At 37.9% G+C, this 26,924-nt stretch overlaps 1 protein-coding gene across 2 annotated transcripts in view; it reads right to left on the bottom strand.

The window, feature by feature from the left end:
- Positions 1–813: 813 nt before the first annotated feature.
- The window catches only part of AGFG1 (ArfGAP with FG repeats 1), a 26,566-nt gene continuing 455 nt past the window's right edge, over positions 814–26,924 (bottom strand). The window contains exons 2-13 of one of the 2 annotated variants that reach the window (XM_031060045.1): positions 16,774–16,889; positions 16,077–16,239; positions 14,932–15,088; positions 9,323–9,442; positions 8,629–8,700; positions 7,460–7,669; positions 6,445–6,625; positions 5,708–5,787; positions 5,328–5,420; positions 2,649–2,807; positions 1,937–2,028; positions 814–1,563 (exon numbers count right to left, since the gene is read on the bottom strand). In XM_031060045.1, coding sequence (XP_030915905.1) covers positions 1,504–1,563; positions 1,937–2,028; positions 2,649–2,807; positions 5,328–5,420; positions 5,708–5,787; positions 6,445–6,625; positions 7,460–7,669; positions 8,629–8,700; positions 9,323–9,442; positions 14,932–15,088; positions 16,077–16,239; positions 16,774–16,889 — 1,503 coding nt within the window. In that variant the 3' untranslated portion in view covers positions 814–1,503. The remainder of the gene's footprint in view (positions 1,564–1,936; positions 2,029–2,648; positions 2,808–5,327; positions 5,421–5,707; positions 5,788–6,444; positions 6,626–7,459; positions 7,670–8,628; positions 8,701–9,322; positions 9,443–14,931; positions 15,089–16,076; positions 16,240–16,773; positions 16,890–26,924) is intronic. The other variant, XM_031060046.1, reaches the window with a different exon arrangement.

The following is a 26,924-nucleotide window of genomic DNA, read 5'->3' as shown; positions in this document are numbered from 1 at the left end:
CCTTGAAGAATTTTTTTGTTTATCTCAAATGGACTTTTGTGTCCTTTTTAAAACAGTCAATCTCACCTTATTTATTCCTATTATCTTGAAAGCTGTTAGAATTTTATTCTCCAGCTGGTCAGAAACCTTTAAGCTTGCAGTTTATGTATTCACAATATACTTACATTATTTGCTTAGTTCCAGTATTACACTTGAACTGTAGCCAAATTTATCACTGTTTAAAACACCAACTATTTTGATGCAGTTATATTTTCCTTGAATCTTATCACTGTTACAGAGGAAGACAAGCCAGACATTTTTCCCTCTACAAGTTTCACTGTAGTATGGCAGGAAATAGTTCTGTAAATGAAAAAAAAAATTTAATATTCCACAGGAGCTCTTACTGATATGTATCAGTTTTTAATAAAGATAGGGCTATTACATCTGTGGTCCCTTGGCCTGCTGGTTACACGCTCTGTTCAGACCACAACTAAGGCTTGTTCAGAGCCTGTCATTAGTTACCCATAGTAAGGTGTCTTTTGCTGAAAACCTTCTCTCCAATAACTACCCTTCCCAGTGCCTCCAGTATCCTTCATGACATACTCTATCCAAACCTCACCTAACACTCTCCTGTGTGACAGGTCACTCCACTTGAGCTAGAACAGCGAGCTTCATCACAAGGGCAAAAAGAAACATATCCAAGTGAGGCATGTGAAAATTTTAAGCTTAGCTCACCTTTAAGCACACTGTTTTGGACACCTCATCTGTGTACAAGACACAGTGTGTACGTTTTCATCCAATACATGTTACTGCACAGAAATAATGCTACACAGGTTTTTTTTTCTAATATTTATTTTTTCACCTGCAAACTGTAGCAAAACATGATCAGCTTTATTATGCAGACAGGTATCCCTCTAACATTAGAGATTTAGGCATGTATAAATAGAAGAGCTCTTAGGAAAGGAAAACATTTTGAGAAATGAACAAACCTTCAATTTAACTTCGTGACTTCCAATACCAATGGTTAAAATGATGCAGCTCATTCATTCCAAGAGATACAACAGCACCTTAAAGTGGCTGATCTATTCCCCAGTAACATTTTTCACATAACAATGTGTTAAAGTTACAAATACTGATATGCACAAATAGCTATTTTCTAAGAAAAATATGTACAGTACTGCAGCATAATGAGTGTGGTATCTGCAATAACTTATTAGCCAATTTTAATACACATGATACCGCTACTTTGTACCTGCCACTTCACAGGTTCAAGGATGTTACCACAGCCCTCTGTTTTGCACGTTATTACCTGGTGGGGGGTTGGTTTTCTTGCTTTTTGTGTCGGGTGGTTTTTTTTTCCTTTTTGAAACTTTTTAAAGGTACACAATGCAGGCTTTTATTTTTATTTCTTAAAGACTTCTTTTGTGTTTAAAGCTAATATCAGTGAAACAAGACAACAGTGCAAGAGGCGCAGAGATGTTATGTGACCACATAAGAGTTCTTTTGGGTAAAGTGTCTATAAGGCTATAAGAAAGGATTGGTTGATGAGCTTCCTGTTGGAAATTGTCCTGTTGGTGCACCAGCCTGGGGGAAAAGGAACAAAGAAAATTAAGGCAAGTATTTTAAGATTTTTTTTCCATATTGTAAATAATAAACACAGAATCTATAAAAAAAAACAACCTGCTGGGGAGTACTTCTGTTTTATATTGCAATCTGCTCTTTGCTGCTTCTCTGGAATTACACTGATCTGGGAACCTGTATGAAAGTACCTCTGCTTTGATCTGAACATGCTTACAAATGGCATATAATCCAAATAGTGAGCTGCAGTTAGGAGAGTCACATGCTTCCTTCCACTATTAAAGGCAATAAACCCCCTAATCTTTGTGTATCTCTAAATTAAGTGTTACAGACTATTCTTCTTTGGACATACAGAAGTCATTGACATGCAACAACTCACCATAAAAGGGTTACTAGATACTCCAACAGCTGCAACTTGTCCAAAAGGAGTTACTACAGGCTTTGCTTGCCCAAATGTAGCAAAACCTGCTCCTTGGAAAGAAAAGCAAAAGAATATTAATACTACTAAACAATGTTCAAAGAGTTCTTTGCTGCAGCTCCCAGCCAAAATTAAGTGTAAGTTTGAACTGCAGAATCAGCAGGACTGATCCTGCTTTAATATGATCAGGAATGTAAGTGTAAAACAGTGTGGCTGAGTTTCTGTTTGTTTTCAACTGTCCACAACTCATCAATCTCCAATTTCTACATATGCACTTTTTTCAATGTTATATCATATAAATTCAGGGAGAAAGTACTTTCTAATTTTCTCTTGCCTCTGTTCTATGAAGTTAGAGAAAGTGTAATAGCGTGTTGCAGACATTCCCAAACAGCCCTTCTTGCCTTAAACCCCTTTAAGCCTGGGAATACTTACCATTTTAGTATGAGATTTTGGTAAAATTTCAGTTTTGTAATTAGTCAATTGGACACTGCCAAGTCAGAAGGCTCATCTACAGAGCCTCAACAATGTGGGAACCCTTCATCAACATTACTATCATGTAGTAATGTTAAGTTCATGTAGAAATAAATATCCACCTGTTATTGCCAACTTATAGACAGAGCATTATCTCCATGTTTCTGATTTAGACAAGGTTATCTAAAACATGCACACCTACCATTTGGCTGCTGAGCAAAAGCAGTCTGTTGAGGGAAAGCTGCCTGGGTTGGGAACGTGGGCTGCTGGAAGTTGCCACTATAACTAGTAGGAAGACTGTAGGAGGCAGGAGTTCCAAATCCTGCCGGCATGCTCATGGATGCAGTACCAAATGTTGCTGCTGGTAGGCAAAAAAATAACATACAATTATTTGTAAGAAATCATTTTTTTAATGAAACAAATTACTATAAGGCCATGTTAAAAGTCTTCTAATGCCCTCTGTGACTGGACAGAAGTTTGGTTCAATTTCCACAGCCACTGAACTGATTTGTTCCCTTCCATCACCACCAACTGGGTGCATAATTTGCCTTTACACTTTAAAAATGAATGACGTTATTTAAAATTTAGTAGATCCAGCACATTCAGATATACTTTCTGAAGAGGAAATCATTTTTTCTTCTCAGTGTTATCATATATTTCCCCCACAGGTTTTCTGGTAGAAGTCTGTACACATAAGAAGCAAGCAGGTTCAGGCAGCCTAAGCCCCTCTGTTTTTCTCCTTCTGAGAAAAGCACAAAAGGATTTTCCTACTTCAAGCTGCACTACAGGAGGTTATAAATTAAAAAAAAAAACCAAAAAAAACCCAAAGGGATACATGCATCCCCTTTTATCATCCCATCTTTAATGTCTTTAAGGAGATTCTCACCATGCACATTATTTGCATACAAAGTTCCTGTAGCAAACCCTCTTACTGTTGAGGTAGAACTTAAAACAAAAAGAGCCCAAAACTTTTCATCTGATTCTCTGCTGAATATTTCAAGTAAAGAACACACAGCTCATAAGCATTTCCCCATGCCTTCAGCAAATAAACAGGAGCACGTGAGGTGCAAAAGTATAGTAACAAAACCATTATTCAGTCTTTTGGGAGTTATTCTTGAAAGAGAAGTGCATAGAAAGATTTTTGGTACAAATACAGACACCAGGTATTCTATGCTAGTTAAACAGGACTTCTCTTTTGAAATGTTACAAGCTACATTTTATGCAAGCTCAACTGTTTAAAAAAGCTAATAAAATAAATTTAATGAATATAGCTTAGTTATCAGTTGAAGTATTTACCCCAAAAGTGTTCAAGGGCAAGACAATGTACAGACAAAGTGTAGACAAGTGCACGCAAAACTAATGTACCAACACTGTTCTCAAGTTACAGTGAGCAGAGCAGCTACTCCACAGCAAACTTGGCTAAAACAGCAAAAAGAAGCACAACAAAATCAGCAGGGAACTTGGGATATCCCAAAAGGCATCAAACTACTGTTGGCAGAAACTTCAACAGTCATTCGTAAGCACTATATGGTGATCATGGATGATACCAATAATGGTTTTGTTTTGATTGCTTGACAGGATCTCTATGTATGCTCTTCTCTCCCTCTGCCCAGTTGCCAAATACCCACACCCACTCCATTTTTAAGAAGTCTTCCACAATTCTTTGTGCAGAGAACCAGATAGCTGTCAATAAGCTTCTACAAGCAAGAACAATTAGCCACAAGAAACTTGATACCAAATGTGGCCACCTACCAAAATGAGCCTGAGGAAATATGTGAGAGTGCATTGCTCCCGAGAGGCCTTATGGAAGCCACAAAGAGACCAGACAATGTCAAATCATTTATACACTCTTGAACAGTCATTTCTGAGTTTTATATATATAGAGAGAGAAATAGATACACATATATGTACCAAACAGTTCATCAATAGCATGACCAGCAATAGATTAGTACTAGAAAACCATAAGCTCTACAAAATAGATCTCCCATGTACTAAATAGCAAAGTTCATGCAGGAAGAACACACAAAAGGACAAGCCATAAGCTTACACCTTACACTGAAAGGGGCTGAACATCATCTGCACTTGTAATTTCAGCAGAGGACAAAAATTTATCAAATCAGTTTTTAACTCGGCCTACCTAAATCATTGAGCAAACCACATCTCAAATGTCAAAATGCACACATCAGCAGACTTCTGTTGAAGTCCAGCTGACAGATAAAAGTGTCAAAATTTAGCAGTTGCTCTGGAGAGAAAAATCAGCATAACTTAGCAGCCATCTAATCCAATTTCATAGTTTTGAAGAAGTAGAAGTTTGTTTTCTTAAAAAGTGATTAAATTTTGCCCATAGAATTATGATTCTACAGAATCATGCCACAGAAAATTAGTATAAAAAAGAGTGCAAAGATTAAACATATGCTTTAAAAAAGAGACACTAATGTACTAATTAAGGGGACTGGTGAGGAGCTAGCATCCCAAGAGCCTTGGGATTGTTCTGGCTCCAGCTCTTTGGTTTTGAGAGCTTTCAACACTTTGAAATAAAGAAAGAAATTAAAAAGAAGGGCTTTCAAGATCCCTGATTTCAGGGCTACCTTCTATAAAGCATGCTCTAAAGGCAAGGTTATAGTCTTAGAAGGAAGCCAGCTGGTGATACATACACCACAAACAGGTAGAGCTCAAATAGATCATTTCGACATTGTTCATTACCACTATTTCAAATCCCAGAATTGCACCTCAACACTGAGAAAACACACAACATGTCAAACAGACTAGGGACAGATAATACAGAAAATCTTTAAGAAACATATTACACAGATATAGGAAAAATAATCAATGCAATTCTTTAAAGAAAGTTTCTCAAACACTCAGTGTATTTTTTCCTAACCTGTTGCTCCTCGGCTATTGGTCTGGAATGGATTTGTTGAAGGTGCCACTGGGGCAACAGGGGCAGCTACAAATGGATTTGTGGAAGGTGTTGCTGAAAGATTAAAGACATTTTACTAAGTAAGCATTTCTCTAACAGCAAATCTCACTCATATGAAGTCTATACAGCCTTTATAAAAAGACACATAAATACCTAAAATTAGGCCAAAAATCAGGAATATATAAGATACATTTAAAATAGTTATTTTGACAGAAGTACTTTTTTGTTAATAGTACCTTTAATAGCTTCAATAGCAGTGGTATCGAAGTAGAGCATTATCAAGTAAAAATTAGTAGATTGCTTGCTTACGGTCCCCAAAGGTGTCAGTAAAACTTCCATACCTCCAAATGGAGCAGGCACACTTGAAGATGCAGGCTGTGTCTGTGCTGTAGCAGCTACAGGTACTGTTCCAAAAGCATTGCTGGAAATAATTTATACAATTCATTCAGTGAAGTCAGAATTGCTTGTTTAATAATTAAATACAATTTACAGTTACTGCTGGCATGTAAAAGAAAGGGGATGAACATTTATGTGCAGTTTGCAGACTGCAATGTACCTGATGCCAAGGTCAGACACTCTCACTAGTGCTGAGCAATGGAAAGTCATCTTCACCAATAGCAGAAGGAGGAATATAGAGCTAAGGCCAACAGCATAAAGGCTGCAAAGCAAAAGCCTAAGGGGCACTTGCAATGCTAAGCCTCTAACAGGCATTTGGTATTTGTTACTTCAGTGATCCAGAAAAGAAATGGGTGGCACTATTTACATTAAAAATATCTGAATTCTTTTTTCAGGGATGATCCTCTGATTTTGAGTATGCATGCAAATGCTCTGCAGAGCAAAGTGCTACCATCCAAACAGTTTTAGCATGTCATGACTAGAAAGGTGCCGAGAACATTCCGCTGACAGTATTCCTAGACTGTGCTATCCCTCAGTCCTGCCATTATTGAAAACAAGAGATGCAGTTTCAGCACTACCTTAAACTCATTCAATGCTTCCCCATTTAGGTAAGAACAGATTTGAGAAACGCCTTCCAGCTGTTGAGTGCTGCTGCAGGCAGTGAGCAGCCCCAGCAGCATACCTGCTGACGTTACTGGTGGCGGTGTAGGCGTTGCTGGAGGTGGCCGTGGAGCTGAAGACGCTGTCCAGCTCCGCCAGCGCCGCGTACTTGTCTGAAGATGCACTTGACTGGTTGGGAGCTGACAGGGCAGGGCCTGCTGAGGACACTGCTGTGCTGAAGCCACTTCCCTGCTCACTCCCACCTAGAAAGAATGCAAGCAGATGAAGCACACTGGAGATGGTTTCACTTTCTGCCCTGCTGACATTGAGAACTAAATGAAAGTTCACAGATGATTGCAGACTTAAAAATTAAATAGAGGAAAAAGTATTTAACAAGCCATTAGCTGTTAGCAAATGTCCTGCCTCTATAGGTACTCTGTAGCCCCAAAGAGCTTTTGTTTTCCCAGAAAAATAATCCATTCATCTTCAACTAGAAAACAAACAGAACACCTAACCTCAAATAATCCATTTCAGAACAAACCTCTTGGAGTACAAATGAACATAAGTTTTAACACAGCATTCAAGAAGAACTACATTTAAGTAACAGAATAAGTAGCTTTTTCTCCTCAATTTACTATCAACTAAATCCAAATATCACTGCTACTATTTTATGAAAAATTAAAGCCAACTGTTATTGTGGCAGAGAGGTAAGAAAGCTGCTCTGGTAGCTCTTTGCAACAACTGCAGCTCTCCATTCTAGAGCATCCACTATAGGTTGTAGTACACATATAAAATATGTGTTTGTATTTTTGTATGTTTTCATTATTGAAGCAATGATTATTTAGATATTTTTATTTTGAATTACTCATCTTGATGGGAAATAGGTTCCCAAAAAGCAGTCTTCTAATGACATCTGTTTGGAATGATGTCTTAAAACTCATATCTTGCACATTTAAGGGTACACTGACACAAAATTCTGCTGATCTCTTAAAGAAGAGAAATTTTGTAATACTGTTACAGTACTTTGACAAGGACAGCCATCCTTGTGGTAACTATACACAAATAGAATAACCATGGCAAACAATAAAGTTTAATACCTTGCCCTGCACTGAAGATATTATCTAAATTAGCAAGAGCTGCATATTTATCAGCTGACTGAAGATTCAGTTTATTCACTGCAGCTTTACTGGCTGCAGTTGCTGTGGCGTTGCTCTGAGAAGCATTGAAGGATCCAAAATCAGCACTGGAGGATTTGGGGAAGTTATCAAAGTGAGCAAAATTAGCATTCACTGATCCAGCACTTCCACCTGTAACAAATTAAGTTAAACATGATCAATGCTCCAAAGTTAGAAAGTCTCTCCAACTGTAACTGATGGCACAATAACCCTCCCTTTGTGGTTATGTGAGGCAATGTGTTTGCCTGCCCCATCCTACCCATTTAGGCTCTTTCCCATTTCCTTCAAAGTTCAGTGGGCCATCAGAAAATATCATAATATAGTGTTTTGACTGCATATCAGGAATAAACAGCTCAAACTTCAACACTTTAAATCACAGTCATAATTTGATCCTGAAAACTATATGCTATTTTTAGCTGTTAAAAGTATTTTCAATAATAAAAGCTTCCTGGAAAAAGATTTATTTGTATTAATCTTTAATACTCAAAATACAGAAGCTTCATTTCCCTACCATATGTGGCTAACAAATAACTACTATTTACATTTACTTAGTGGTTCAATGTTTAGTCATTTCAGATGTCAGCTATAATCCTAAGCAAAAAAAAAAAAGTGCCTGGAAGTTCAAAAGTTTATATGATTTCATGCCCAGGTTTAAAGAGTTTTGTTCTCTGTTCTCAAGAGTTTTAGACTGCATCCAATCAGGAAAGAAGTTAGGGGGAAGACACAACACAGCTCTTTTATAACAATCTCCACTGAAGTCAGAGATACATAAATCAATTTTATAAATTTGATGAGAGTCCATACAACTGAACTTCAGATCAAGTATGACACCACAAGCTTCCATCTCCTCATTGTCCAGACAATTTAATCTAGGCAGGTCACATACTTAAATTTAAATGAGTTGTTCCATTATATGCATCACATTTTATAACAGTTGGTTGATGATTCCACTCATACTACAGAACTTTCAGAAACACAACTTTCTAAAAGCATAAGCAACAAGTTGTACATACGCAACAGTAGGAATGGAAGTGCTATACTACAATGGCATAAAATGAAGCAAGCTGAGTTTTCCACTGCGTGGAACTTACTGTGTACAGCCTGGAGAGGAAAAGCTGAAGTAAATTCACCAAAACTGCAGCTAGATGAAAGCGTTCTGAACGCTGGACAGCCAGAAATTGTGTGTGGGTTAAAGTTAACATAAGAAGGGAGAAAGAAAATTTGAAAAAAAAGTTTAAAACAACACCACACTCAAAAGAAAAAAAAAAAGGAAAAGAAAGTCAGTCAGCCAAAGATCTAGACAAACAGCAAGTGTAAACTCAAGCAGAAGTTCTAAAGCATGATCAAATTAAAGGAAAGCAAAATAAATCTTAGCAATAGGCTCTACACATGAAGTCAAACATATTGAAGTGTGTGCATATGCTATACATATGCATAGACACACACTTGTTTGGTACTGTGACATCCTTTTGGATCTACTGAAGTGCTTCTCTTAGAAGACAGAGTCAATTCAATACTTATTAAAAGCAGTAGAGTTTAATCTTTAGTTATTTCAGGTGTAGAGCTAACAAACACAGTGCCATAAATCAGACTTCTGAGTAGCATTAGGGGAAAAAAAAAATCAACACCAAACACAAGGAATTCATTTTGAGTTTCCCCAGAGCTTCAGATGGCTTGATCACATTAAAGCAGGCAGATGCAAGAAAAACTCGACTTCGGTACCTTTCAACATAAAGGTAAGGATTATTTCAATTAAGGATTAATCAAAAGTGCTAGGACTTCTACCTGTATTTTGGGGCTGAAAAGGAGACTGACTTGCTGTGGGGAAACCTCCAAAATTACTCGAGCCACTAGACTGTCCAAATGCATCAAAGTTTGCAAAACCTGCATTGGCAGAGTTCTGCGCTGTAAATCGCAAAGGAACAAAACATGTTAATGGATATGGGAAATAAACACAAAACAGATGTATTAACTGAATTCATGGTCATGACAGCCTTCAAGGGTTATGTCCTACCATGTGCTGCTTTTGACATGAAGAAAATTACATGTTATTCTACAATGTAAAGTTGTCTTTGAACAAGCTCTCACAAATCACCTTCACAGAGCTGTATCAGTTAATGCTACTTCTGTCCTTCCCACACAAGTTGCTGCTCACAACTGCCTGACCCAATGGAATCCACTCCAGCTTAACCCTCAGTGCTTGCAGTGCTGGCTGCTCAGGGAAAAACAGCCATAAAGTACAGAATACCTAGTTTCCAAAACCAGAACTTGTGGGCTAACTAAATATTTCTTTGTGCATAAAAATCAGAAGGTATTCTTGTAACATACTGGCAATTCAAATTCCTCATACACCAAGCGCTTCTTCCTCAGGTGAATTTTGGTTGGCACAGCTTGAATAGCTTTGGCTAGGCTTATAAACTCATTTAACTGGAAAATTCAGTCTTTAAAAAGACTAAATCAGAGTACAGAAATACGGAAAATCAATGCCAGTGGCAAGAAGATAGCATTCATAGTGTATCCACAAAATTAAATCCAAGGAAATTTCAAATAAAATTTCTGTTTTTGCCTTCCTTTCATGCCATACTATAGGAGAAAATAGAAGTTAACACTAATGTAATTTTAACCAGCTGGACATTCAACCATCTGTAGACTCAACAGGAAGTGCACACCTAACTCATAAGCTCCACAGAAGCCCTTAAACTCTATTATAAGCAAGAAACGAAAAAATGTTTTTAATCAAATGCAAACCAAACCTTTTTATAAAGATAACTTGAATTACTATCTAAAGAAAGCTCACACAACACCTTCTGGAATAACAGATGGCAATACATTATATTTTCAGGTTAGAATTTGTTTATTCTGGAGAGATTTTGCAGATTAAATATATACAAAGAGAATAAATTATGCTGATTGCTGAAGTACTGTAACTTAATAATCTGATAGTGCTAATTAAAAGTTGTATTATTTAAATTAATTTCTATTCAAAAATATCTGTACTACAAACTTATAAACTGAAAGGACACTTTAATACAAACTACTGTACTCCACAATGCTGCTAATATAAATTAGCAGGGAAGTGCCTGCACTTTCCTTCCCAGAGTACTCTGGGAGAGAGTGAGGTTTGGCTGGACTTGATACCACATTTAATAAAGCATGTGCATAAGCATTAGGTAACAGAGCATGGTTTTGGCAGCAGGGAGCAGCCAGGGTGGTCCCTGTGAGGAGTGAACAGAAGCTGCCCCCATTGCTGCACAGCTGCTGCAGCTCCAAGACTGCCCCACCACTGCCCAAAGCTAAGGATACCAGCAGTGCTGGCTGGAGCACTCTGTTTAAAAAGGTTAAAAACCAGTGTGCAGCAGCTGTGCCAGAGAGGAGTGAGGAAAATGCAAGAGAAAACACTGCAGATACCAAGGTCAGCTAAGAGGGAGGGAAGGACACGCTCCAGACCCATGGAGAAGACCATGGTAAGGAAGGCTGTCCCACTGCAGCCCATGAAGGACCATGGTGTAACATTCACACTGCAGCCCTGGAGGAGCCATGCCAGAGCAGGTAGGGAGGGCATGAGGAGGCTGGAGCTCATGGAAAGCTGCTGCTGGAACAGTTTTCTGGCAGGAGCTGTGACCCTGCCTGAAGGACAGCACCCCATGGGAAGGACCCATGCTGAAGCAGTTCAGGAAGAACTGACACCCATGGCAAGGGCTCACGTTCCAAGAAGTTTGAGGAGGATATCCCACTGCAGGGGAGGGACCCCACACTGGAGCAGCGAAACAGCGTGAGGAAGAAGTAGCAACAGAGACAAAATCTTACGATTTAACTGCAATGCCCATTCCCCAGCCCCCTCATGAGGAAGGGCTAAAATGGTCAGGAGTGAAATTACACCCCACAAGAAGGGATGAAGGTGAGTTTGGTTTTATTTTTTTACTATCCTACTCTATTTTTAAGTGTCAACAAACTAAGTCAAGTCTGGTTTGCCCAGTTACTCCCTCTTGATTCATCAGCTTTTTCGTGTCTTCCCCAAGCCTGCTGATGGGAGAGTGAACACACAGCCCCTTGGGCACCTGGAACCCACCACAGTGTAAGAGTCAGCAAGGAGAAAAAAAAAGTGAAAGCAAGATCTTGGGAAAGTTATTTTCACTTTTGAAGTGTGCAAGAAGTTGACACAAACAGACAAAAAATTACTTCTATGATATCCTCTGTATTGGTTCAAACAGCATTTTACAGACTCCAAATCCCAAAGTTTGAGCTGTTTTGGTGTTTAAACCAGTAGTTTTTTAATAGGAATAGATTAAGAATTTACTTTAAAAATGAAAGCGATACTTTCATCCTAATGCATCAATTGGGGAGGCAAGAGACTGATGTTTAGTTGACCAAAGAGGATTAAATACGTAAATGTCACTTCTAGAATAAGGGCAAGATAACTCATTTTAACCACTCACACAAACAGAAAACTATTTCAGGAATCTTAAATGAAATATCTTTTGGGCCCAAATTAAAAACTGAAGTGTATTACATTACAAAACACTTCATTTTACTGTATCAGCTGACACAGAAAGGATGACCTTCAAGTGAGCCCATGTTCAAATAGTACTGCTGTAAAGCCTCTTCAGCAGAGTACTCTGATATTAATCTTGTTTTATTTTATGCAGTAAAATGTCAACCTTTGTCAATGTGACACAAAAGTAAAGACCAGGCAACACTTGTACTCTCCTACACCTGGACAATACATAAACTGCCAATTCCAAAATTCAGTTCTCCACATAAAAACCCAAGAACAATCCAAAGTAAGCTCAGGAACTGCTAGGGGTTGCAGATTGCCATGGATTTACAGCTGCCCTTGACACTGCAGACCAACAAGGCAGTACAAAAGCCAGTTGGCTACAGCCAGGGATGACAACACCAGTCATGGCAATGCCAGCTGCTCCTACAATCTCTGCAGTTTCTTCTGTTAGGTTTGTACTACCTCCTATGTAATAAAGGCATGAAACACTGCAAAACAGAAAAAACTAAAATAAAATCTACATATACCTAAAGTAAAAAAAAAATCTCTACAAAATAACTCTTATAATATTTTGTTTTTTCTAGATAATGCCTCTTCTTCCATGTTATCTGTAATAGAGTGGTGTTGTGTCACTACACCTTTATAAAATCTTTTGTGCAGGTCACCAGTTTTTAAGAAATTTGCATACCAAAAATATTGATCCTTGTTGTGATTACCAATCTGTAAACTACAGACAAATCAAAATCTCGATTTTGCAGAAATTACAGAACTTTGTAAATTAAATACCAATAGCAAACATAAGGTCAGTATGTTTCCCCTTCAATAAGCAACAATATCCTGAACCAGCTTAATACATTAAAGAACTTGGAAAACAGAAACATATCACAAATTGCAGTTCCTGCATCATTTTCAAGATTTACACCTACACTTCACAGATTACAGCACAAATTTGTTAATATTTTCCTATCAGCTGCCACACTCAGTAACTTATACTGAAGGATCTTAAGTTTGCTGGTCTCTTCAGTGATTTAGTTGGTATTGTGTACAGGGAGGGAAAAAACTCCATGCTTTATACACATAGCTAAAACCAAGCCCTAAAACAAGAAGACCAGACTGTAAACGTTGAGAAAGTAGTGCTGGACTAAGTGCAAATTCTCCCATCCTCCTTAGCAGTGTGTAATTGCTAACAAAAATTACATGTTTATACAGCTCCTTAATGAGCATTTCAAACTCTGTTTTACCAAAGCTGGCAGACTGATCAACCGTCCTTGTGTTCCAAAGGAAGAGTCTGTAACATTTTGTTACTCATTTCACTAACACTACCCTGTACTTACTGCACACTAAGACATGCCTTACAAGCATTTTACTACAGCAAGTCAGAAAACACCCTCAGGTAGCAAGTCTGCAATACATGTTCAGCTATCACACACTCAGAATCAGGTTTCTGCCTTTTAGAAACTGATTTACTAGCCCTGATACTGCTTGGGGCTCTAAAACTTAAGGTAAGAAGTCATGGGAATGACTGCAATGGGTAGTTTGTGACCAGAAATTAACAGACTCTCTCCTCAGATTTTATTTATTCTGGAGTGTTCCTACAGCCTTCTATCCCTCTAAAAATTACCCAGCAGAGACACAGTGGAATTTTACCTAGATTTGGAACACAGTATTGAAATACTGCTTTAATGGAATTTTCATCTCCTAAAAATCACTAAGAATAATAAAGGGTATATAAATAAAGAATCATTCAGCAACAAGTTTGGAAAGAAATTATTAGAAAAAATTAACCATCTGCAGCCTTTTCAGTAACACTGTGCAGCATTGGCCAGCACAAGTTCTCCCAGTTAAAAACACCCCCAAAATTATGATTAACATGAAATCTAATTTTAAGGATTTTACAGAACACAGAGAATAACAATTGGTGTTGCAGTGTTACTGAATTCAGACATTTATTTCACATTAATTTGGATAAATCTTGGTATTTTGCTCAGCTCCTCAGGTGTGAACCTTAAGTCCAGCCTATGATAGTTTTGGCTGTTAACAGTTTCAGGACTGATTTGCAAGAAATCTCTCTTCTTCTGAGTAGCTTAGCAGCATCGCAGTTTCTCTCAGAACAACTAGATGAAAAGCCCATTCAGACCAGGCAGGCAAAGGTACTTTCCCACAACTACAAGGCAAGCTAGCAACAAGAAACTTCAGTGACCACAGAATTGACTTTGTCTTTAGCATACACTTCTATGGCTCTTGGTCTTTGGCTGGAAAAAAAAAAACCCTGAGGGTTCAATATATTTTACTGAAGTCATCCTCTAAGAATTCAAGGCCTATCCTCTTTCCTCAGTCAATACATATGCTCAAGACTTGTTTATCCTTCCCGAAACTACAGAATACTGCTCACATGGGCAGTACTCAGCTTTTAAACAGACAGACACAAAAGATGAGGTCACTCTTTAAACTGGGCAAGCCTTGGTTTTTCCTTTGACAAATTGGCAGTTATTATCAAAGTATTTGAACTCCTTTAAAGTCTCTCTATCTGCTTGCTTTTCATGAATGCTCTTCCTAATAATTTTCAGAAATAAAATTGAAGGTCTAATATCAGCTTCTCTCAACAATTTATTACTCATCCTCTCACTCTCTCCCCCAAAGAACCTAAAGTTGAGCAGTAGGCAGAAACACTGTAATCATACATATCCTACAGAATAGCTATAGCAACCCCCACTTCCCAAAGCAGAATTGTCAGTCTTTATGTCTTCAACCTTTCTTTATAAAGACCCGAAAGAAACTTTCAACAATACAACATTCCACAGAGATTACATACATCTCATGAAGTTTAGTCAAAAGCCATCAAAATTGAAACTACATTTCATACAATTAAAAGGGATACAGGGGTCCAAATACCTACCTGTATGACTGTTGAAGTGTGCAAAATTAGCAAAATTCGCTGTAGCAGTTGACTGAGGAGGGGCAGCAGCAAAGATATCTGAGCCAAGGTCACTGAGGAGGTCAAATTGTTTCTTTTCTTGTTGCTGCTGTCCTTGAGATCGAACTACAACAGGAGACTACAAACAAGATTTCAATTAGCTAGTACAAAAAGGTGGTATTTTACCAAACTGACATTTACAAAATATTAGAAGGCTGGACTAAGCTTATTTCTTTAATAAGACATTTATTCCTGAAGTTTAAGATGCTGTATGTAGCACACACCCTCCTCCCATAGTATGAGGAAGACTATTTATATACTACTACTCTGGCTCTTAAAGGAACTCTTGCGGATTTACATGGTTTAATAGCACCCAGAAGACTAAAGTAGCAAGATATTATTAGCAACTTCAGATTTTGCATTTGAAACTGTAAATACTGTACAAATGCAAGCAATAAAACTTAATTTTACAAGACAGAAAATATTTATTCACTACATTCTGAAAAAATCATTAGAATTCAGTATAAGAGAGAAAAATTGAAGAATTTAATAGCAAGGCTTGAAGTTGCAATTTTCTACTGTTTGAGTTAAAAGAGGTCCATTTAAGAATTGCCTATATCCTGATGGCAGTTTTCAAACAAACCGTCTTCCCTCCAAAAATCTAAGTACACAGTGTTGTTTGACTTTACATTACAGCATAAGATAGTTTCAGAATGCACAGGAAGCCATAATAAATATGACATGCTTTCATCCACATAGTCACTACTAATCTCACAGTTAACAACATCAGTAGTTCTCTTATTTTCAGAGAGAAAATGCAAAAATTAAAATATAACACATTAGGTCTAAACGTTAGAGGTATTTATGCAAAAGACAATTAATTAATCCTATCACAATGGAGAACTCTATTTACTGAAAATAACCATTAAAAATCAATTTGGTCAAGAGAAACAAACTTCATTTAGTATGTGATCTGCAAACATATATATACTTCAGTAAAATATACAACATACAGTGATCACATTAGTTCCTGCTGATCACAGCAGCTGTTACTGCAAGAATGTTTGTCACTGAAAGAGTAACAAGGACTGCAAACAGTTCTGTGCCCCTCAGCAATCATTACTCACTTGGCTAGGTGTGCCCTTGTTTAAGTGCAGTGCGGGTGCAGCTTCTCCCAAGAGAGATTTGAGCGGCTTCACCTCAGGTGTGCTGCTTGTACTACTGGCAGAAGAGCCCGAGATGGATGCATGGACTGATGCCACCACCTTTGCTTGCTCTGGAGGAACATACCTACATGCAAGAAGAGCAATGGTTTTTACAAGTTTCACATGAGAAGTTCTTGAGTCTGAAGTTGAGAACTGGCAGATCTCAGCTTTGTTACTGAAACCCTGATCCTGCAACAGACTGTATCAGTAGTTTGCAAAGTACCTATTCTTTAAATATGACAGAGGTTTTTTTTAATGGACTAGAATTTAAAGTCATCAATATTTTTAGCACTTATTCAATACAAAACATGTCTTTCCCATACTAATAAATCAGATGGGAAATAACAGTTTGCAAAACTGTTACTTTAGACTGTTGCTGACATCCTCTTAAGCCATTTCTGTTCCATCAATATGAACACTGAGAAACTTGTTTAGTTTGTCTTCTCTGCTTCCTATAGGAGCTCTACATAAAGCTCAGAAATCACTTCACTTTACAGAGCTGTGTAATCTAGTCTGAAGAGCACACTCAAAGAAAGAAAGAACATTCAAAATGAGAGCAAACAGTCCATCTTCACTTATCATCATAGGGGCAATCTTTATAATAGTAAAGGTATCTTACCATCTTTTCTTTTCATATTTTTCCTGTAGAAATTCCTTTACTTTCTGTGGATCCCTGAAGTCTGGAATTGCTGATGATCTATCATCAAATAGGCCTAGCCAAATCTGTTTGCACACCTTAATGAAAAAACCACAACACAGATTAATCAGAGAAAATACCTTAATTCAAAACTTATTTAAGTTTACTACTGTTAATACATTAAACCATTAAAGTGTGTGGCTGTATAATTTATATTCCAGACTGAACTGCTGTAATAACCAACTGGTGCACCATGTATTGGTCTAAATACCTGTGAAGTTGCCTGTCACAGCAGGACAAGCAGATCCCAGCATCCAATTTCACCATTCAACACTCCTTTTACAAAGTATTTGTAGAATGTGCTCATGAAATGCAAAGCACCTGATTTCTACTTGCAATCTTTAAGATTCTTCTCCTTCACCTTATTCTACACATTCCCTTACTGTTCTTCAGGGCTTAAAACTGTTTCAACAGATTCCATATGCCTTAAGCCTCAAATGGTAGATTTTAAAGAATCCAAGGTTCAGTATTTATACTTTTAATTACTATTTGAGTACAAGAACTGTTTCTCCACAGACTTTGTTACCATGATGTAGTTTCTACAATACTATATACATTTGAGTGATGGTATGAGATAAAGGGTAAAAATACTCTTGCTCTAATTTCATTTTCTAATTGTAGTTGTGAGTGAGCAAAAGTTTAACCACTTGCAAAATTCTCAGTATGTTCAAGCTTTAATTCCTGAGCAAAACAAGAGGAAAGGTGTTCTCAAAACTAAAGAAGACGTAGGAATTTTAACCTGAAATGTTTTAAGCCCTTCAGACTATTCTGCAAGTAACCTGAATATGCGCCCTAACAATAACACCAAACATTAGCTGCTCTCAAAAATCACAGTGCCCTTTTAGAACAGGTTTCTTCAAGAGAAGCAGAGTCAAAAAGGCTTTGTTTTTATGATGCATACCTTTTCTTCCCACACCCTTTCTGAAATAGCCCTGACCATGCCTCCTACCTGCCTACTACAAACATGCCCTCTATCCCTGCAACTGTCAGGTTTTCAACATTGTCCCCAGTGACCTTCAGGGTCTAACAACCAAGAGCTGCAAAACTGATTGCTCTGAAAGCTGGCAAATCAAGGTAGAAGCTGTGATACTCCCACTTCAGCATCTTCCCCAAACTACTTGGCAAACATGATAAATCTTATAGGTCACTTCAAAGATTGCTCAGCATTAGAGATACTAGGCAGACATCCTAACTATGTATTTCATATTTGATGTTTCAGCTCTAAATAGTCCAATTGCATATTCAACACCTAACAGTCTTCATTACCAACATTATCATTACCTACTGGATAGAGACAAACAACAACAGGAAACAGATTTAATGATCAAAAGATATTTTTAAATGAGTATTTCTATAGCTAATTTAGAGCTAAGATCAGTAGTTACTACCTCAAACTCAGCAATTCTGCATTCATTCTGCAATTGTACTCCACAACAGGATCAAGTTCAATGCACTGATTTGAGTTCTCAAAATTAAACAGTCACTTACAGTATAATAATAGATGAAATGAAGCTTAGTTATTTGCTTAATACATCTTCATACAAAATTAGAAGACAACCTTAGTCCAAAAAGTCAAAGTCTGTTCTAAAGTAAAAGCTAATATCAAGAATCACTGTTTTAACAGTATCAGTCTTTCACTACTTTTTGGTGACAAAACATATAAAATCAGAATATTTGTGTGTGTAGCTTTAAACTTGCAGTGAATAGCCTGAAGTGAGCCAGCAGTAGTATTTCCATACTTAGATTTGTGAGTATAACTATACAAGCAGCAGTCATATGATTGCTAGGAGGAAGAGAAGTCCTGCTTGTGGCTATTTACAGAATCTCTAGCAGCAGGAGTTGGTAGTGCTCAAATCTACACAGCCCCTTTCCAACTCCAACTTCAATAGTGGAAAGAACATCAGGAAACACTGAAGAAAATAAAAATTGTGCTTAATTTCAGACAAGCAGAAAGACAAATGTTACAACAGTCCCTACTTTATTCCGCACCCAGCACTGTAACACTTGGGGCTCTACCATGATAATCAGTTTGCACCCAGCCTGAGATGTGCTGGCAAATGACAGAGGAGGCCTCTTCCCCACCCATACCAGACCATCCAATTACTTCTCCTTCTCCTGCCATCCAAAACAAGCCAGATCAAAGAAACTCATCACAATTACCATGTCACTGCTACCATTGAAACCTGGAGGAGATCAACTCACAGCAACAAACCACAACCCAGTTTTTCATGTTTCTCCCTCCCAGTTTTCTGCTTCATCTTCCCCTGAAGTGCCTAAGCATTTGGAGTAAGGGGGGAAGAAAACCAAACAAAAAACCCTCAAAACAAACAAGCAAACAGCCCCAACAACAAACAATGCAAACCAAAAAACCACCATAGCTCCGTGTCAATGTCTCAGGCCATCATGACCACTACAGGCAATTTCTGTGAGGATTCAGAAAACAAGGTGCTGTGTGACTTCAGATCATTAGCAGCTACAGAGCCATAGTAATCCAGTTCTATGAATATGCAAAGAGGAACGGAGGAGGACTGTGCTGAACAAACACCTGTTCGTTTAAAATGATGCAAGCTTCTTAAAGGCATCAGCTCTTGTCATTGCACTGCAATTTCTGCAAACCTTCAGAAAACCTTTCAGGCTTCCAAAAGTGTTTCCTGGAGCAACTAATTCCTTCTAAATACCTAACCACAAAAGGAAGTAACAAGTGAAATATGCCTTAAGTCACTACTGTAATTAATTTAAACAAACTGCCAGGCACTCTGTGTTCTTCTGCTGCTGGTAGCACAGAGAACAGTTTTACTAAATGGGCAACCAATTTTACTACCAGTTTTATTAATGGACAACCACTAAGCCAAAGAACCTACTTAGTCACACACACTTCAGCAAGACATTCTCACTGTACCAGAGTCTGACTGCAAGAGCTGTACAAACACAGCGTAAAACATTTACCACACCTAAATGCAAATTAAATTCCACCTAGGTTTCTTAACCTAAAGAGTTTTCAGAGGAAGTACAATTTCTTAGAAGTTCTTAAAATGGACATGTCTTAAACCAAAACCAGACACCCACAATAGATAAGAGTAGTTTGCATTAGTGGGAATGATGGAAAGAAAACGTAAGATTTTAAGTGGGTGTACAACATGACTGGAATATGAAGGGTAAATCACATCCTCATAAGGGCATTTCAGACCATGCTTATGCCAAAAAAAGGCTGTTTTGTCTTCCTACTGCAGTTGGGCTTGATGATCTTAAAGGTTTTTTCCAACCTACACAATTGCGACTTAAGTCCTTTAGAAAGCTGTATCTTACGAAGTTTTAGAACCACACCAGAAACCAAGGAAAGGCACATATTTCTGTCTGAAGCAGCACACAATGCTTTGAACATCAGCAGCCATTCCAAGCAGGCATTCAGAGCCCAATAAAAGGCTCATTGTCTTCCCTTGTTTGCTGGTGACCTGTGTGCTCTGTGTAGCTATACTTCTGCTACCATCATCTGACTTGACAGGGATCCACAACACTGCACTGATTATGCTTCAAGTGAACTACAAAACAATTTTCAGCCATCTAAAAAAACACAAATGGCAGACAGCTGTGCAATACCACAGGATGAAATGAAAACTGAAAAATAAAATTTAAAAAATAGTGTTGTCAGAGACAGAACTCACATGATGTAATTGTGTTTTCTTGAAGCAGTTACCTGTCCCTAGTCATTTTAAAGTAAGTCACCAACAGTCCTGAATCTTGTGCAAAGAAAGGAGTTTGCTGTGAGAAATTTTTATTTTTGCTTTATTTTTATTGATCAGGTCACCACATTTTTTGTTTCAAAGCTATTCAAACGTTACTCTTGTGATAAATATCAGGGAAACTTAGGCCATACTACTTGTTGTTTATGGTGGGGGAAGATTACTCAGCATTTATACCTTTGGTACCCCAGTTACTCCCTACTAATTCATCATCTGAATTGGACAGGTACCAAAAGATTCATTACAACAACAATAAAAAAACAGCACAACTATAGAAAGATCAGACTGGCAACTTTAGCTGCCAACACTTCATCATAAGCTTCAGTGCTATGTTCTGTCTGGCCCAAGAGCTGCCCAGGCAGGACACCTGAACAGCACAGTTACTCCCACAGTTACACAGCACAGCTATCCACAGCATGTGCTGACTCTTGCAGGGCATTACTTGCAGGACATGGGAGCAGGGAGAAACTGCAAAAAGGCATTAAAGGAAATGTAAACCCGCACAAACCCAAGCCTTAAGCAAGCAGTTACTCTACTAAACACACAGTTTTCTTCTTAATACAAATTCACTATCTGAAAAAAAATCCAAGGAAGTAATTGTTCTCAATTTTAGGTAATTTTGAAAACATATGTTTTGAGAAATTTGAATTTGATATCCCAAGAAGCATGTATTTCAAACCACCCCTCTAACAGCTCCATATATAAATCACACTTGCAGAGCTCATTCAGAAAATGCTACTGCTGAAGTTGTATGACACATCTTCAGCCCCATTTTAACAGAATTACTCATTCCTTTGCTTTTACAGATAATACATGAACCATCATCCCAACTCACCACACAATTACACAACACTACTATTAAGGTATTGGGCCTAAAAATTCTATGACTTTCTGAAATCCTTCTACATTGCACCATCTCCTTGGGAATACTCTGGTTCAGCCATTTAATATTAATATTGTTCTTTCTGCAACAGCAGCACCAATCAGCCTGTGCTCAAAAGCTCGGTTTATTTGCTGAAAGCATTGCTTTACTCCTCCTTTTGATAACCACAGCTCTATCAAACAAAATGCTCTGCTTAGAGAAGAGCCTGACAAGCTGGAGCCAAGAGTAAACATTCAAGTTATGTGGAAGCCCCTAGAAACAGTGGAACATATCCAACAATCCACAATCATTGTCCACTGTCCCTGAAAAGTATAATTAGTCCATGTCCCACTGGTTCACCAAAAGAGCAGGGGGAAAAAAAAGGAGAGCACTGAAGTCAGAATGACTAAGCGTACGCAGCATTTGAAAGTCTACTTTTGTTGAACGCTTGACAGAAGTAGTATTTTGAAGTTTTGCCCCTACTACACTCTGGGGGGCTGCAAAAATAAAGACAAAGCAAAGTTTTACCTTGTCAGATAACAATAGGTAGATATGAAGATTCAGCAGTTGTCTTCGTGGACTTAAAAAGTTCATGAGAATCCCTTTGCAACTGCTTTGGGAAGGATAGTACCTGTCCTATGCCAACAAGCTGCAGTCCTGCAAGGGATGTCATTAGACACTTGGCAACCAGATACTGGGACGCTCAGAATTAGATCAGCAAGTACAGCATGAAGTAAAGAGGCAAAGAAAATCACAACCAGCATCAACCTACTCACCCTGACCTAGATAAAAACCCAGGAGGTAGCAAGGCAAAAACTGTGAGTTTCCGTAACTTAAATATATCATTGAAAGGAGAAATTGGGCCAAGTGCATATTGTATGTTATAATAAAGCCTTTACCTATATTTCTCTTCATACCATTGGTTTCCCTGAATCTGCACTCCATAGCTACTCCATCTGAGGGAGAACTGTTTCTCCCAGAGTAATTATATTTACCATACATTTGGTTTTCCATACCTTATATACATTTCTAGTCCTACACTTTGAGAAATTACCTTTGTTTTCAGCTTTGACAGAAAGCAACAAAGAACACATCCCATTCAGTGCACATCTGGCACAGCACAAAGTTAATCAGAAAGGTTTCTGGTTTAAAACCCAGCCTCCAGTAACATTTCATGCCTTCAGGAGTTCCAAGAAGGGCTCAAAAGACTAAAAGGAAAATACATGTACCTGTTTTCCACAAAAGTTTAGCTTTTGTTTTGCTTTATATTTGTTCACATGTTTTGGGGCTTTTTCCTGTGTGCTTTTAGAGTTGGGCAAGTAGGAAAGAACAGGCCTACTAAAAAACTGTTAATTAAGAAAAGAATCAGCACTATCCACTAAATTTTGCAGAAACACTGAGAATCTGAGACTTCAGTTTTTTCTATTCCAGTGCTATGTATTTCAACTACCAAGCAAAGCTTTGCCATGTTATAACTATTTCACTGATAGAGATCTCCAGTGTGTGGGGAAAGGTGGATATGGGAGAGACAAAGGCCTTCTGCTTACACAACACATTGAGCCACCACACTTCAGAAACTCCTGTTAGTACAGTTGTGCTAGTCAGGAAGAATAAAAATCCAGCCAGCAAAGTTAAGTTCTTGCTCATTAAGCCTCCTGCTCTTGTACGTGGTGAAGGCAGCAAGGCAAGGAAAAGCTCTCACTGGACACATCCTTGTGTTGATAGGAGCTGCACTTCAACCTAGGAAAAAGCACACTACTTAACCTACAACACCTCTGGAGACCCAGACATACCACTGCATAGGAAGATTACATGTGTCAGTCTAGTTTAAAAAGCTCTAACAAGATAATACCTTTCAGGAGGCTGGTAAATGCCAAATTAGATTTCTTCTTCTCCCCATCCCTGCCAATAAAATATCCTCAGTTATGCACCAAATATAATGCAGGCAGTGCAAAGAACTGCACATTACCACACAACAAAACTATGTTCCAAAACATAACACCCTACAGGAAGAAAGATTTGGAAATAGTTTCTTTATGTAAGCAAGTTATAGCTTTGTTTAGTAATCCTGCACTTCTGATGTCAATATTATTCATTAATCTCTGTAGGTTAACAGAATTTTATACCGCAAGAGTACTGATTTCAAAGGCAGTTTGGGTCCAGAAGTTATAGTGGTTTCATAAGCAGAGTGAAGCCAGTAAATCCAGCTAACAGACATTGTTCTCCACACAGTCCGCTCATGGATCTGTGTATCGTATTAGCAGAACCAGCAATGTACTCCAAGGACACCTGACTGCACAGCTCGTGCTGTCAGCACTCATCAGCTCCAGCTTAGGACTGCTCCTTTCACTCCAGGGTGTCCAGGCCACATTCCACACTAAAGGAGATTCTAGGGAAGCATTCTGGTCTGGCCTAACACCAGCTCTGAATCAGGCTCAGACTGCTGCCAGTTCTGCAAGAGTGCAGGAAACAGGGACTTGCACAGGTGCTATTGGGAGTCAGGAAAATTGGCACCAAAATTCATCACTATTAAAATAACTGCAAGCAGCTGACCATACCTTCATGTATTCTACTCATTAGCTCAGGTAAACACGGTCTTTGCCCCAGAGCAACACAGATTTTCTAAATCCAACATGATCAAGATATTTTTCTTCAACCACATGCATATTAGAATGGGTTATCTGGAAAGGTTACAAAATACCTGTCATCTTTCAAAAGAGTAGGTGAAAAATTAACTCTGTGACTGGTTTGCCTCATAATACTATTCTTCATCTTAGGAGAAAAGTTTCTGAATAAATATTCACAGCTATAATGGCAACAGGAGATTAGCACCACCTCCACTTTCTTCAAACAGCGAGTTCACTTCCTACTACCACTGCACAACTGAATCAGAGGCCAAATCAGCACTAGCATCATTTGAGGATGAGTATTCAAACAGACATCTATCTCCATTTCACTCTCTCCTTGTTATTCCTAACAAGAAAATGTGAAAATACGCCTAATCCCAACGTAAGCAAAACTGGAGACTGGTCAGCTGTTTATACCTCCAGATGAGTAAGTAACACCAAAATATAGGTGTCTTCTAATACAGTATAAGGATTTAAAACTTTGTTTGAAGCAGTAAATACTCATTAAAAATAATTTTCAAGCTACCTGTGCCAGAAATTTCTTAGAATGTGCATGTATGGGGAAGAAGATGGTGCCTCATCTAAGGAAGAGCTGCTCTGAATAATCTCTCCCTGAAGCAGCTGCTTTGCAGAAGCCTTTCAGTAACTGAATGTCTCACCCATGTGCGCCACAAAGAGGGTCATTTACAACAACTGAGGAAAAGTTGGTATTTAGAATATTATTAAGTATTTTGGGGTCTTTGTTTAGTTTGGGTGGTTGGGTTGTTTTAGAAGACTTCAACCTCATACAATACACTGACCTTATAAATACCCTTTAAATGAGAGTGGAAAATTACTGCCTTTAAGAACAACTCAGCACCTTAACTACTTTATCTTATGGAAGTTTTCTTGCTATTTTACTTTGTACTCAGAACAAGATCCCTATTGTACAGCCATGACCTACTCATCTGGAAGCAAGCAAGGTTATCACAGAGGCCTTGGCCACTATGCTGGAGAAAGACTAGAACAAGAAAGTTGGAATGAAAGTATTTTAGAAGTTACAGAAAAATGGAAGTTAAACATGATAGATTGCCAAAAAAGTTGAGCTTCTTTTTAAAGGTATCACTGTAAAATTGTTATAACTGTTGATATTACAACACTGTTCGAAAAGTCTTATTTCAGGCAATTTCCTTTCTTCCAAAAGCCTCCTACACTGAACAGTAAGCTAAGCAGAAAAATGGTGAGTTTTTGTCACATGAATTTCCTCTGTCCAATACATTATCTGCAGATAAGTATTCCAAAGTCCAAATACTAACAAGAGAAAGCAAAATGCCTATTTAACTACTGCAACATAAAGCACAACAACATGTTTAACTAGGTTTTAAACTTCTAAGGGTGTTTAAAACAATAATCATTTCTGTTCAATATTTGAGCACTCCTAAAAATGTACCATCGGCACTTACAGTGTGTCTATTCAGCTTTACTTAAGAATTAAAGCAATAATCAACAACCTAAAACTAAACTCAGAAGGACATCTTCATTTAGGAGGCAGCTCATTTAAATAATTACAATTCTTTAATTCGAGTACTACAAGTGCAAAGACCTCTGCTTTTAAAACAGAGTAGCACTGCAGAGGTCTGTGATTTTTTGTTATGTCAATAATAAACTATGTATCAACTAAATCATTAGGATTAGCAGACTAGTCATGGCTATGAGAAGGACAGCCACACTAATCAGTTGAGAAGGGATCACTTAAGGTTCCAGATCAGTGAAAACAAACTCATAGCAATCTCTAGACATAGCAAGTTTAGTAAGAAATGAAATTAAAACAAATACAGAGAGGGAGCTACAAACACATGTTATCCTTTACACTTTGTGAAGCTTAAGCAACGCTGAAGTTTACAATCTAATCTTGTGGAAAGAGCCTCCAACACACTCTATGGGAATCCACAGATGATTTTTTATTAAATTTCCTTATGCAAAAAGTCAGTAATACTAATATACGCTCTATACATATACACACACATATGCAATGCTCTACAGTTTTAAAAAGCCCAACCAAGCCATCAAGAGTATTTTATAAAGTCTGGGAGAGTTCAGGCCTTGTTCTAGCTCTGTCTAAAGGAATCAGCCACTAACAGTCATTTCAACAAATAACACGTTTACCAGGGCAGAAAAAGAAATTACTACTTCTGTTTTCATTCTTCAACCTGACAGTTATGAATGGACCAACTTTAAGAAAGTTAAGTATCAGCATTTTACTGAATGATGGGATTTATCCTCACAAAGCTTCACAAAAGCACACTAATAAAACACACTCTAGCCTACAATCAATAGTTCTACTAAACAGGGTACAGATGCAATCAATGTGAAGCAGAACCTTATCTAGTTTGAACAGAGGCAAAATCTGCCTCTAAAATCCTCAAGGCTACAGCATGTTATTAAAACACAAACTTCACCCTCAAACTGAAGTCAGCAATAGCCACATCCAGGGCTCAACACCTCCATGTATTCCCACAGAGTCAATCCAACATTTACCTCAGATTTTTTCTTCTATTAAAAGGACCAAAAAGTCAGTATGCTAGAACTTGTCCCCTTCAAAGCTGCCACAAACTACTCACTAGATAACAATTTCTCCCTTTCCTTCTGTCCAAGAACATTCAATATGGATAGACTTTAACACACATATGCAAGTATATGGATATACTTTTATTAAGTATTTAAATTATTTATTATTAATTATAAATTAATTCTTTATTATTGTTTTATTAAGTATTAAAACTACTAGGAGACTTTCTGACACCAACTGTGAAGAAATACAGCTACAAGCTGTACTTTTGTATTTATTTTTGGCACAGTACACTC

This window comes from Geospiza fortis, unplaced genomic scaffold (genome assembly GCF_000277835.1).
Source record: "Geospiza fortis unplaced genomic scaffold, GeoFor_1.0 scaffold318, whole genome shotgun sequence".
Classification (NCBI taxonomy): domain Eukaryota; kingdom Metazoa; phylum Chordata; class Aves; order Passeriformes; family Thraupidae; genus Geospiza; species Geospiza fortis.
The sequence above is the reverse complement of the archived record's forward strand: the minus strand, read 5'-3'. Positions and strand labels throughout refer to the sequence as shown.